Below are 12,985 nucleotides of genomic sequence, written 5' to 3'. Positions count from 1 at the left end.
ACACTTTGGGACAAGACAGAGACACTTTGGGGTGCACTGCGGTCATTTTGGGGCACGAGGATTCTTGGGACACAAAGGAGAACTTGCAGGGCTGGTGGTTTGGGACACAACGGGGACAGTTTGGGATGCAACTGGGACACTTTGGGACACAAGGGGACACAGCTGGGGATGGGACAGGGACTGTTTGGAATGCAGGGGGGAAGTTTGGGGGCACAAGGGGGCACCGTGGGGGACAAGATGGTGTTTGGAGGGTGCAGCAGGGGCACTTTGAGACACAATGGAGCCACTTTGGGATGCAGTGAGGCCACTTTGAGGCACAAGAAAGTACTTTGTGACAAGAGGGGATTCCTCAGGAGTGCAGTGGGGGTTCTTTGGGACATTTGGGGACACTATTGGATGCATGGGACGCACTTCAGGAACTTTGAGAGGCGTAGGGGACCCTCGGGCCCCCTCGGAGCGCTGCGGGGCGGGAGGAGGGCGGTGCCGGGGGCAGAGCCCGGCCGATCCCCGCTCCCTCTCTGCTCCCTCCCCGCTCCCATCCCGATCCCACCCCGCTCCCGGCCCCGCTCCGCGCCCCCCGCCCGGCTCCATCTTGTTCGCGGCCGCCGCAGAGCCGCTCCAGGTGCGGGGGGCCGGGAGGGATCGGGGGGCCCGGGAGGTTCGCAGGGACCCGCCGAGGGAGCCGGGAGGGGACCTCGGGTCGACCCCCGCTCAGGACCCCCCCGGCCATCCCCCAACCCCCCCCACGGGAGCCCAGGCGTTGTAGGGGACCCCTGGGAACGATCCCCCCCCCATAGACCCGTGCCGGGGCCCCCCCAGAGACCTCCAGCCCCACCTCCGGACCCCCGGAACGACCCCCAGGGCCAAGCGGGACCCCCTATCAGCCCCGTGCCCCCCGCAACCAAGGCTGTGCGGGACCGGGAACCGCCAGCAGCGACCCCCGCAGACCCCCCAGACAAACACCCCCGGCTCCCCCCTACAGCAGCGACCCCCCCTCCCCCAGATACTCAGAGTCCCCCGGACCCCCTAAACAGCAAAGCCCCCCCCCCCCCCCAGATCCTCACAGGACCCCCCCAGCAGCTCAACCTCCCTCACGGAACTTCCCGGGACCCCCAGCACCCCCCAGCAGCTCACCCCCCCCCCCCCAGACCCTCACAGGGACACCGCCCCAGCAGCTCCCCCCCAACATCCTCATAGGGCCCTCCCAGCGGCACCCCCCACTCCCAGGACCCCCCCAGCCCCCCCCAGCAGTGCCCCCCTCTCTCGGTCCCCCCGGACCCCCCTTTCCCCTTGGTGCCAGGTCCCACCTTCCCTGGTGCTGCACAGGCAGGGTCCGACCCCAGCCGGGACAGGGACACCCCCCGGGGCTGGGGGCGGCGCTGGGGACACTTTGGGGGCCCTGGGGACACCCCCGGGGCTGTGCCCCCCCCCCCAGGGCCAGGCACCAGGGGGTTACAGCCCAAGCAGCTTTGGCAGCCAAAATCCCTCTTAAGGCTTTAATCGCAGTGAGAAAGTGGTGGAGGGGGGCGGGGGGGGGGGGGGCACGCTGTCCCCCCCCTCGCTGTCCCCAACCTTGTGCGGTTGCAGGGACAACTGCAGCCGGGCTGGAAATTTAAGCCAAATCCCTAAACCTGGCTTAAAATTCAATGGGATTTAGGGGAGAAAGAAAAAAGGGCGGGGGGAGGGGGGAAGCAGTGAGGAGAGGGGCCGAAGGGTTTGGGGGGCCCCTCCTGCACCCCCCCTTTGTGGGGGGCCCGGGTGTGAGTCAGGGGGCAAAGGTCGGCGCTGGCCGTGTTTGCACACCCGGCACGGAAGTGGCACCGTCCCCGCGTGTCCCCGTGTCCTGCCCGGCGCTGCCTCCCGGCCGCAGCAGGTAGGGAGGGCAGGGATGGAGCCCCCGGCCCGCGGGATGGGCAGAGGGGGGTCCCCCCGCAGGGTGGGGACCCCACGGGGATCCCCAGTCCGTCCGTGTGGGGCCGTGGGGTCCCCTGGGTCTGGTATGGCCGGTGTCCTGCTGTCCGTGGGGACAGGACACACAGGCCCTGCTGCTGCAGCAGGGGTGTCTTGGGGGGTCCCCATGGCCCAACTGGGATCAGATTTGGGGGGTCCCCACGGAAAGTGGGCTCTGGAGGTCCCCTTGACCCCATAGGGATAGGGGGACTCCTTAGGGACCAGGCATTGGGGGTCACCGTGATCCCACGGGGACAGAACTCTGGGGGTCCCCATGGCCCCATTGGGATCAGGATCAGGGGGTGCCTATGGCCCCATCGGGATTGGGACTGAGGGCTCCCATAAAGATGGGGCTTTGGAGGTCCCCATAACCCCACAGGGATTGGAATAGGGGGACCGTAGGGACCAGGTAGTGGGGGTCCCCATGGTCCCATAGGGACAGGGCTCTGGGGGTCCCCATAGAAACGGGGCTCTGAGGGTCCACATGGCCTCATAGGAATCAGAACTGGGGGGTCTTCCTAGGGACCAGGCTCTGAGAGTCCCCACGGCCCCTTAGCAACAGGGCTCTGGGGGTCCCTGTGGTCCCACAGGGACAGGGACTCTGGGCTCTCTATAGGGATCAGTCTCTGGGCTCCCCATGGTCCCATAGGGAAAGGCTCGGGGGGTCCCATCAGGGTCAGGCTCTGGGGGTCTCCATGTTCCCACAGGGAGAGGGCTGTGGGTGGGGGTCCCCAGAAGGACACACTCTGGGTGTCCCCACACCCCACTGTGGCCCAGGCCTTGCTCTCCTGACCCCAGCCCCTGTCCCCATGTCCCCATAGCCCCCCAAATCCTGCTGCACCCCACACCCAGAGTGACCCCATCGCCCAGGTGACACTGCCTCTAGAAAGCCCCCGGGGACAGGGATCCATCTGGGGATGACACCAGGTCCTGGCCGGGTGTTTTGGGGTGCGGGAGGGAGAGGAGAACATCTGTGGAGTTCCAACCCCCCCGGTCCCCCTGTCACCTCAGCCCCCAGTGCGCTGTGATGGCACCGGACGCCTGAGCCCCTGCGGTGGGGACCAGCCATGGAGACCGTAGTCATCGTGGCCATCGGGGTGCTGGCCACCATCTTCCTGGCGTCCTTCGTGGCGCTGGTGGTGGTGTGCAGGCAGCGCTACTGTCACCCCAAGGACCTGCGCCACCACTATGACACCAAGTGAGTGACCCCGCGGGGCTGGCAGCGTCTCTGTCCCCACCAGGGAGGGACCCCAACCCCCGTGGGCCGGGGACAGTGGTGGGGATATGTCCAGCATCATCAAGGGGACAATGTGGGAGACGTGTCCACAGTCATCAGGGGGACAGAGATGGGGACACACCCGCCATCATCAAAGGGATGAAGTTGGGGATGTGTCCAACATCATCCAGGGAACAAAGATGGGGACATATCCACTGTGACAAGGGGGATGATGCAGGGGACATGTCCAGCATCATCAGAGGGAAGAAGTTTGGGGCACAGCCACATCACCAGGGGGACAAAGATGGGGACACGTCCACCATCACCAGGGGGATGAAGCTGGGGATATGTCCACCATCATCAAGGCCATGGGGGCTGTGGGCAGCCTGAGGAGGTTGCCCTTGGTGGGATGTCCCCCATGTCCCTGACAGACCCATCGTGGACCTGATGGGGACCGCGGAGACACCGTCGGAGCCCTCAGAGCTGGAGCTGGACGATGTGGTCATCACCAACCCCCACATTGAGGCCATCCTGGAGAATGAGGACTGGGTCGAAGATGCCTCGTGAGTGTCCCCCATGTCCCCCCAGTGCTGGGGACCCCTGTGCAGTGCCAGCCCCCCATCATGGGATGCAGGGGATGGATTTGGAGGTCACCAAGCCGTGGGGATGGTCCTCAAGATGGTCTTGGGGTGGGAATATCCCCACTGGTCTGGGGGACACGGGGTGTGGGCTGGCAGGAGAGGGGGGACACGCAGGGGACAAGGACAGAGCAGGGGGGACACAGCTGGATTCACACCATCCTCCCTCTCCACAGGGGTCTGGTGTCCCACTGCATCGCCATCCTGAAGGTGAGTCAGGGCGTGGCACTGGTGGCAGTGGTGACACTGGTGGTACCGGTGACTCGGGTGGCAATGGCAGCACTGGTGGTACTGGTAGAGCTGGTGGCAATGGTGGCACTGGTGGCAATGGTGGCAGTGGTGCTACCAGTGACGCTAGTGGCAGTAGTGACATTGGTGTCAACAGTGGGTGGCACTTGTGGTAATGGTGGCAGGGGAGACATTGCTGCTACTGGTGGCACTGGTGCTGATGGTAGGTGGCACTTGTGGCACTGGTGGTGATGGTGGCACTGAGTGCCCACTGCTGTCCCCCAGATCTGTCACACACTGACAGAGAAGTTGGTGGCCATGACCATGGGCTCGGGCGCACGCGTGAAGTCCCCGGCCAGCCTGGGTGACATCATCGTGGTGGCCAAGCGCATCAGCCCCAGGTGACAGGGGACATCTGGGGGGTCCCAGGGCCCTCGGCTGGGGTCCCGTGGCTCTGGGGTGTCCCCAGGGACTGGGGGGAAAATTCCAGGGCTCTGGAGGGTCCCCAGGGCTTTGGGACAGGGTGGGTCTGGAGGGGTCATGGGGGCTCTGGGGATGTCCCAGGGCACTGGGGGGGTCCTGAGGCGCTGGAGGGAACCCTGGGGACTCTGGAGGGAAACCTGGGGACTGTAGGGAGGTCCAGGGACTCTGGGAGGAGTCCTGGGGCTCTGGGAAGTTCCTGGGGCTCAGGGGGGTCCTGGGGCTCTGGGGGGGTCCCAGGGCTCCAAGAGGCCTCTTGAGGCTCAGGGTGGGTGTGCTGGAGGTGTCACCGCAGTGTCCCTTGGGGTTAACACTGTCCCCACCACAGGGTGGACGATGTGGTGAGATCCATGTACCCCCCGCTGGACCCCAAACTGCTGGATGCGAGGTGACAGGGATGGAAGGACAGGGACACTCCTGGGTGGGGGGATACCTGTGGGTGGGGACACCCTCCCCATCCCATACCACACCTCTGGGGACACCTCCAGCAGGACGGGGAGGCCCCTTGGTGTGAGCAGATCATGGAATATCCCAGAATATCCCAGGCTGGGAGGGACCCCCAGGATCATCCCAGCCCCTGGCCCTGCACAGACACCCCAACAACCCCACCCTGGGCATCCCTGGCAGCGCTGTCCCAGCGCTCCTGCAGCTCTGGCAGCCTCGGGGCCGGGACCATTCCCTGGGGAGCCTGGGCAGTGCCCAGCACCCTCTGGGGGATGAAACTTCCCCAGTACCCACCCCAAACCCCCTGTGACACCACCTCAGGCCGTTCCCTGGGTGCTGTCCCTGATCACCACGGACAGGCGAACTGGGGCCACACTGCTGGTGACGAAGCCACCATGGGGCAGGGCGGTGTCAGGGAGGTGACAGGGCGGTGACAGGGCGGTGACAGCTCCGTGTCCCCGCAGGGCCGCGGCGTTGCTGCTGTCGGTCAGTCACCTGGTGCTGGTGACCCGCAGCGCCTGCCGCCAGCCGGCCGCCCGCCACTGGGTCGAGCGGTCACTGGCGGCCGCCGAGGAGCACATGGCCGTGCTGCGCCAGGCCGCCATGGCCACCGAGCCCGAGCGGCCCCCGGCCCCCTCCGAGCCCCCCCGCCAGGAGCAGTCGGCCATCTGACCCCAATAAAGTCCCCGTGTGCCCCCGACCCCACACGGGCCGCTCTGGGATGGGCTGGTGATGTGGTGTCTGCATGGAGAGGAGATGGGGAGGGGGCTGGGGGGGAAAAGGGGGGTAATGAAGGGGAGGTTGGGGGTCTGGGAGGGGGGTTGGGGAGCTTGGGAGGGAGTGTGGAGGGGGTTTGAGGGGTTTGGAGGGGATTTGTGGGGTTGGAGGGGGATTTGAAGGAACTGGGGGTCTGTGGAGGGGTTGAGGGACTTGGAAGGGAGTGTGGAGAAAGGTCGGAAGGGGGGTTTAAAGGATTTGGAAAGGTTTGGAAGGTTGGAGGTGGTTTGGGGGGTTTAGAGGGGATTTTGGGGGGTTGGAGGGGGATTTGGAGGAATTTGGGGGGCTTGGAAGGGAGTGTGGAGGGGGTTGGGAAGGCTGGAGGTGGTTTAGGAGGTTGGAGGCAGATTTTGGGGTTTGGAGGCGGATTTTTGGGGTTGAGTGTCTAGGGATGGTTTTGGGGGGCTCGGGAGGAAGTTTGGAGGGGGTTTTAGGGGTTTAGAGAGGATTTCGGAGCATCAGAGGGGGGATTGGAGGAGTTGGGGGTCTAGGGAGAAGCTGGGGGCCTGGGAAAGGAGTACGGGGGGAGGTTGGAATGGGGGCTAAAGGGGATTTGGAAGGGTTGGGAAGGTCAGGGGTGGTTTTGGGGGGGTTTCAGGGGATTTGGGGTGCTTGAGGGGGAAGTTTGGAGTTTAGGGAGGGTTTGGAGGGAGTTGAGGGGGTTTGAAGGGAGGTTGAGGCGGTGTTGGACTGGTTGGAAGAAGGTTTGGAGTGGATTTCCTGGGACTGGGGAGGTTGGGAGGTGATTTGGGGGAGTTGAAGGAGAATGAGGGAGCTGGTGCAAGGTGGGAAGTTGTGAGTTTAGGGAATGTTTGGGGTAGTTGGAGGAGGGGCTTGGGGAGGTGGAGGGGGGTTCAGAGGGGCGTTGGCACTGGAGGGGATTTAGGGGAGCTTGGAGGGGGTGGGAAGGGCTTGGAGAGAGGTTGGAAGTTTTGGGAAGGGTTGGCGAGGTTGAAGTGATCTTTGGGGTATGGGGGGTTCAAAGGGATTTGGAGAGGATTTAGGGGCACTTGTGGGCATTGGGAGGGAGGATGGGGGAGTTGGGGGACAAAGGTTGGAGTTTGGGGGGGTCGGGGAGATTGGGGAGGATTTGGGGGGGCTGTGGGGGCTGAGGGAGGTTGGAGGAGGTTGGGGAGGATTTGGGGGGCTGTGGGGGCTGAGGGAGGTTGGAGGGGGTTGGGGAGGATTTTGGGGGGCTGTGGGGGCTGAGGGAGGTTGGAGGGGGTTGGGGAGGATTTGGGGGGACTGGGGCGGTCTGGGGGTGCTGCCTGCCCTGGGAGTGAGGTCTGGAGGACTCAGCAGCACCGAGAAGTGAAACCCTGTGACCCGGGCAGCAGGGTCTGTGCCTCGGACGGGGGGTCTCTGTCCAGAACAGAGGGGTCTCTGCCCGGAGGAGGGGGTCCAGGGCCGCACAGGGGGCTCAGGGCTGCAGGCAGAGGGGTCACGGCCTCGGGCAGGGGGGTCTGTGTGCGCCCCGGGCAGAGGGGTCAGTGCCCCGGGCAGAGGGTCAGTGCCCCGGTCCGTGCCCGGTCAGTCCCGGCCCGAGGGTCCGGCCGAGCCCCCCCCCGATTTCACCGCCCGGAGCCCCGGGGGGAGTGGGGGGCTGCGGTCACGTGACCGCCCGTCACGTGACGGGGTGCGGAGGGCACTGTGCCCGCCCCCTCTCCCCTGGCTGGCCAATGGGAGCGCGGCGGGCGGGGCGGGCGGCCAATGGGCGGCGGGGGGCGGGGCTTACGGCCAGGGAGCAGCGGGGCTTGCGGCCGGGGCCGGGCAGGGACCGGGAGAGGGAACTGGGAGCGCTGGTGGGTACTGGGAGGCACCGAGGGCCACGGGGTGACTCGGAGTCCTGGGAGCTACGGGGAGACACGGGCGTAACTGGGACGTGCTGGTAGTCACGGGGGTAACTGGGAGGCACTGGGAGCTGCTGGGAGCACTGGGAGCTGCTAGGAGGAACCGGGAGTCACGGGAGGAACTGGGAGTCACGAGAGGAACTGGGAGTCACGGGGGCCACTGGGAGGTGCTGGAGCGAGCTGGGAGCCATGGGGATGGCTGGGAGGTGCCGGGAGCATTGGGAGGTCCTGGGAATCATGGGGGAGCACTGGGAGATACTGGGACTCATGTGGGCCACTGGGATTCCCCGGGAGGTCCCGGGAGTCTTGCGGGAACACTGGGCGGTACTGGGAGTCCCTGCTGGGAGGCGTGCTGGGTCTGGGAACACTGGGTCTGGTGCTGGGGGCTGTCGGGGCGTCCTGCCCTGCTCTGGGGGTGTCGCAGCGGTGGGGGGGGTGCAGTGACACCAGGGTCCCCCCGAGCCGTCCCGGCAGCGAGGGGAGCAGAGCCGCCCCCGTAGCACATAACCCCACCGTGACACCCTGGGCGGGGAAGGCGGTGGCACCACCGGGAGAGGGAAGTGAAAGTGATTGTGGAAGAGGGATGGGAGGGGGAGCAGCGGGGGGGCCCGTCCGCGCCGCGGGGAGATGGTATCGGGGTGCGGTTGGGGTGCCACACACCGCAGTGCCTCCCCAGCACCCTGAGCTGCGCCCCCAGCACCCCGGGGTGGGGGCAGCTGGGTGAAATGGGGGGGCTGGGTAAAGTGGGGGGCTGGGGCTTTCCCGACATGTGGCTGAAAGAAGAAGTGAGATTTAGGGGGCAGAGCTGCCCGCCCACTCAGTGAGAAGGGAAACTGAGGCCGGGGGGTTCGGGGGGGTCCCGCAGGTGCCCCCAGAGCCATGAGGACCCTCCTGCTGCTGTGGGTCGCCCTGGCCGGCGTGGGGGCTCAACTGCCCTGTCCCCATGGGGCACCCTGCCCTGTCACCCCGGTGAGTGTGCCGGGTTTGGGGAGGGGTTGGGGGGGGCCTCAGCAGGGGATGATAACCCCCCCTGTGCCCCCGCAGGCCCTGCCTGCCCGCAGTGCAGTGGGGTGCCAGGACAGCTCATCCTGCCCTGCCAGCTGCCAGCTGCCAGAGGTGAGCCGCCTCCCCCTCCCCTGTGCCTCAGTTTCCCCCTTCTCCCTGCCATTTTGGGGGCACTCCCTGACCCCCCTGCCCTCCCACCCTCTTCTCTCTCCCCAGAGTGTCCCCTGTGCCAGGGGCCACCAGTGCTGTCCCCAAGGGTCCCACTGCGGCGCTGATGGGCAGTCCTGTGTCCCAGACCTGGGTATGGGGACACGGCTGGGTGGCTGGGGGACAGGGGTGGGCTTCGAGGGGACTGGATGGACACGGGGATCCCTCACCTGTCTCCGCAGCCCCCCGTGCTGTCCCCTGTCCCGATGGCCAGTCCGAGTGTCCCGATGATGCCACATGCTGTGTGACAAGCAGCGGCGCGTGGGGGTGCTGCCCCATGCCCCAGGTACGGGGTGTGGGGACGCGGGGACACTGAGGGGGGACGTAGCGTGGCCATCGCTGTGACGAGTGTGGCTGGCACCCGCAGGCCTCGTGCTGCGCTGACAAGCTGCACTGCTGTCCCCATGGCACCGTCTGCGACCTGACCCGCGGGCGCTGCGTGTCCCCCGCTGGTGACACCGATGTCCCCCTGAGCACGGCCTTCCCCGCCTGGAAGCGCCAGCCCCCCGCCCCAGGTAAGGGGTGTCCCCTCGGGGTGCCCTCGCTGTCCGCACGGAGGGGACGTGGTGACACCGCGTGTCCCCTCAGTGGCGCTGCGCCAGGTGCTGTGTCCCGATGGCCGCTCGGCATGTCCCGATGGGGCGACCTGCTGCCAGCTGTCCCCAACACGCTACGGCTGCTGTCCCCTGCAGAACGTGAGTGCTGGCACAGCCGTGGGCACCCGGGGATGGGCACAGCTGTGCCAAACCTCCTGTGCCCAGCACCCCAAATCAGCCACCCTCACTGAGCACCTCAAACCAAGCACCCCATACCAGACACCCAAATTCTGGGCACCCTCCACCAAGCACCCCTGGCCAGGCAGCCTGTGCCAGGTACCCCAAACCAGCCACCCCTCACTGGGCACTAAACCAGGCACCCCACACCCCCAACACACACCACTCACCCCATACCATGCAGGCGCCCCATCCTGGGCATCTTGTCCCGATCATCCCACACCAGACACCTCTTGCTGGGCATCCTGTGGTGGACACTGGGCCCTGGACACCCCACCCTGTGCCATGTCCCCCATACCAGGCACCCTGCACTGCACCCTAGGCACCCTGTGCCATGCTTCCCCCATGCCATGTCCCCCATACTGTGCACACCCTGTCCCCAGGGTCCCTCTCACTCTATATCTCTGCCCCCAGGCCATGTCCTGCAGTGATGGGCAGCACTGCTGTCCGCAGGGCACCTCCATGCCATGCCCCCCATGCTGTGCACTCCCTGTCCCAATCCCCAGGGTCCCTTGTCACCCCGTGTCTCCCCCCAGGCTGTGTGCTGCAGTGACGGGCAGCACTGCTGTCCCCAGGGCACCACCTGTGACCTGATCCACTCCACCTGCACCTCCCTGGGGGGCTCTGCACCCCTGGCAGCACTGCCCACAGGTGAGACCCCCCCCCAGGGGGCAACCAGCCCCTGTCCTGTCCCGGGGAGGGGATACCAGCCCTGAGTGTCCCCTGTCCCCAGCGCATGACGTCAAGTGTGACGAGGAGACGAGCTGCCCCAATGGGAACACGTGCTGCCGGCTCAGCTCAGGGGCCTGGGGGTGCTGCCCCCTCGAGCAGGTACAGGGGGTCCCCTGTGCCCCCCAGGACAAGCAGATGTCCCGTGTTCCCCTGGGTGGGATGAGGGCAGCTGTGTCCCGTTCCCCTGAGAAGGACACAAGGGTGGGGGTTCCTTGTACTCGCCCAGGACAGGATTTGATGTCCCCTGTCCGTCTTGGGAGGGACAAGGAGGGGGGGTCCCCTGTGCCCCTCTGGGACTGGAAGATGTCCCCTGTCCCCCAGGAGGGCTCCCACTCCTTGGTGTCCCACAGGGATGGGGGTGACAGCGAGACCCTTTGACATCCCCCAGTCAGACCCCCTGTCCTAACTGGGACCACTTTGGGGCTCCAGTGGCAGGAGATGGTGAAGGGACCTTCCCGAGTCCCACTGAGGGGGGAGGTCAAGAGTGATGACGGGGTCCCCATATCCCCCGTTCTCCCTGCTGGGGCGGGGAATGGGCAGGAGGGGACACATTTGTCCCCCATCCTGTGGAGCTGGTGGTCCCTGGGGGGGTCCCCTGTGCTCAGCCCCCCCTCTTTGCCCCCCAGGCCGTCTGCTGCCCCGACCACGTGCACTGCTGCCCCCAGGGCTACACCTGCGACCCCGAGGGGGGCAGCTGCCTGCGGGAGGGGGGCACCCGGCTGCCCTGGGTGCGCAAGACCCCAGCGCTGGCCCGGGGGGGACAGGTGACATCGGGGAACGTCCAGTGTGACGAAGAGACGAGCTGTCCTGATGGGAGCACGTGCTGCCGGCTGAGCCTCGGCACCTGGGGGTGCTGCCCCTTCGAGCAGGTGGGGGGGGCTCTGCCCATGGCCGTGTGGGGTGGGGGGCCCAGGGGGTGCACCCAGGGGAGCTGGGAGTCCTGGACTGAGCAGAGATTCTAGGGGGTCTTGAGGTGTCCTTGGAGGGGGGACGTGGCTCAAGGGACCCGAGTGGAGCACCCGACTGGGGGACACAGGGGCGTTGAGCAGGGCACAGCGATGACCTGTCCCCCACCACAGCCCCAGGGCCTGGGGGTCTCCTGTGCCCTGAGGGGACAAAGGCCAACGTTCCCTGTTCCCCAGGAGGGACAAGGCCAGATGTCCCCGTTTGCTGCTTGAAGGATGAGGCCAGATGTCCCCTGTCCCCTGGGCAGGGTGAGGACAGGTGTCCCTTGTCCTCCAGGAGGGACAGGGCAGGCTCCAAACCACTGATGGGACGCAGGGCCCCTTGGGTGCCCCCCCACCCCAGTCAGACCCCCTCTGCTAACTGGGACCAGTTTGGGGCTCCAGTGGCAGGAGGTGGCAGAGGCACACAAGGCCACCGGGGTGCTCAGGGACCTTCGTGTGTCCCACAGAGGGGCACAAGTGTCACAAGGGGGTCTCCATACCTGCCACCCTCAAAGTGGGGATGGAGCCGGGCTGGGTCTGGGGGGACACGGGACAGGGGAGGGCAGGAACAGGCAGGAGGGGATGTGTCCCCTGGAGGTTCCCAGCCGTGGTTCTGGGGGTCCCCTGTGCTCAGCCCCCCCTCTTTGTCCCCCAGGCCGTCTGCTGCTCCGACCACGTGCACTGCTGCCCCCAGGGCTACACCTGCGACCCCGAGGGGGGCAGCTGCCTGCGGGGGGGGGGCACCCGGCTGCCCTGGGTGCGCAAGACCCCAGCGCTGGCCCGGGGGGGACAGGTGACATCGGGGAACGTCCAGTGTGACGAAGAGACGAGCTGTCCTGATGGGAGCACGTGCTGCCGGCTGAGCCTCGGCACCTGGGGGTGCTGCCCCTTCGAGCAGGTGGGGGGGGGTCCCTGGGGTTTGGGGTCCTGGGGGTGGAGGCACCCCAGGGGCGGGGGGCTGTCCCGGGAAATGAGGATTTGGGAATGGAATGGGGGGGTTGGGACAGAGCATGACTCTGGGGGTGGCCCTTTGGGGACAAGCAGGGTGGGGACATGGGACACTCCCATATTTGTCACTTCCATGGAGGCTCTGTGGGCACCCTGGGGACAGGGCTTGGCACAGTCCCTGGGGCTCTGCTGGGGACACCCAGGTACCTGGGTCCCTGGTACCTGGACGCCTGTGTCCCCTACTGACCCCATCCTGTGTGTGTCCCCCAGGCCGTTTGCTGCAGGGACCACCAGCACTGCTGTCCCCAGGGCTACACCTGCAACGTGGCCACCGAGAGCTGCGAGAAGCTGCTGGCACCCACCCCGCTACTGCCAACCCCCGCAGCCCCCCGGTGGGCACCCCCTGTCCCACTGCGAGCCACTGGCTCCCACGCGCGTGGCCTCGTGCCTTGCGGTGCCACTGGCTCCTGCCGCGGGGGCCGGCGGTGCTGCCGGGCCCGGGGGGGCTCCTGGGGGTGCTGCCCCTTTGCCCAGGTGAGTGGGGGGACATCAGGGTGGGGGTGCGGGTGGCATCACCCCCTCTCACCCCATCTCTCTCCGCAGGGCTCGTGCTGCTCCGACGGCCGCCACTGCTGCCCTGCGGGGTCCCGCTGCACCGGGGGGGGCTGGGGGTGCAGCCCCCAGCGCTGGGACCTGCTCTGATGTCACTGGGGACACCACCAGCACCACCCCCACCCACCGAGTGCCACTGCCCCAATAAACGGTTTCTAGGAGAAATTCCATCCATGGC

The 12,985-nt window shown here is 66.8% G+C and overlaps 2 protein-coding genes across 5 annotated transcripts; both read left to right on the top strand.

Annotated features, from left to right (window-relative positions):
• The first annotated feature begins 520 nt into the window (after positions 1-520).
• TMEM98 (transmembrane protein 98) lies at positions 521-5,678 on the top strand. Of its 2 annotated transcripts, none has more exons than XM_032091677.1 (7): positions 521-622; positions 2,962-3,148; positions 3,598-3,729; positions 3,981-4,014; positions 4,318-4,433; positions 4,841-4,900; positions 5,421-5,678. In XM_032091677.1, the coding sequence occupies exons 2-7, from the start codon at positions 3,018-3,020 to the stop codon at positions 5,626-5,628; spliced, it is 681 nt and encodes a 226-aa protein (XP_031947568.1). In that variant the 5' UTR covers positions 521-622; positions 2,962-3,017; the 3' UTR covers positions 5,629-5,678. The 2 variants fall into 2 exon arrangements, with proteins under 2 accessions (XP_031947568.1, XP_031947569.1); XM_032091678.1 differs by lacking the exon at positions 521-622 and adding an exon at positions 1,779-1,873.
• A 1,755-nt stretch (positions 5,679-7,433) lies between these two features.
• On the top strand, positions 7,434-12,977 carry GRN (granulin precursor). 3 transcript variants are annotated; one of them, XM_032091589.1, is made up of 13 exons: positions 7,434-7,535; positions 8,449-8,552; positions 8,628-8,699; positions 8,805-8,889; positions 8,978-9,081; positions 9,163-9,310; positions 9,384-9,490; positions 10,105-10,219; positions 10,302-10,399; positions 10,927-11,169; positions 11,903-12,145; positions 12,466-12,729; positions 12,799-12,977. In XM_032091589.1, the coding sequence occupies exons 2-13, from the start codon at positions 8,463-8,465 to the stop codon at positions 12,895-12,897; spliced, it is 1,668 nt and encodes a 555-aa protein (XP_031947480.1). In that variant the 5' UTR covers positions 7,434-7,535; positions 8,449-8,462; the 3' UTR covers positions 12,898-12,977. The 3 variants fall into 3 exon arrangements, with proteins under 3 accessions (XP_031947480.1, XP_031947482.1, XP_031947481.1); XM_032091590.1 differs by lacking the exon at positions 7,434-7,535 and adding an exon at positions 7,543-7,621; XM_032091591.1 differs by lacking the exon at positions 11,903-12,145.
• The last annotated feature ends 8 nt before the right edge of the window (positions 12,978-12,985 follow it).

The sequence above is a fragment of the Corvus moneduloides genome, chromosome 26 (genome assembly GCF_009650955.1).
Source record: "Corvus moneduloides isolate bCorMon1 chromosome 26, bCorMon1.pri, whole genome shotgun sequence".
In the NCBI taxonomy this organism is placed as follows: domain Eukaryota; kingdom Metazoa; phylum Chordata; class Aves; order Passeriformes; family Corvidae; genus Corvus; species Corvus moneduloides.
Note: the sequence above shows the minus strand (reverse complement) of the source record. Positions and strands in the feature narration are given on the sequence as shown.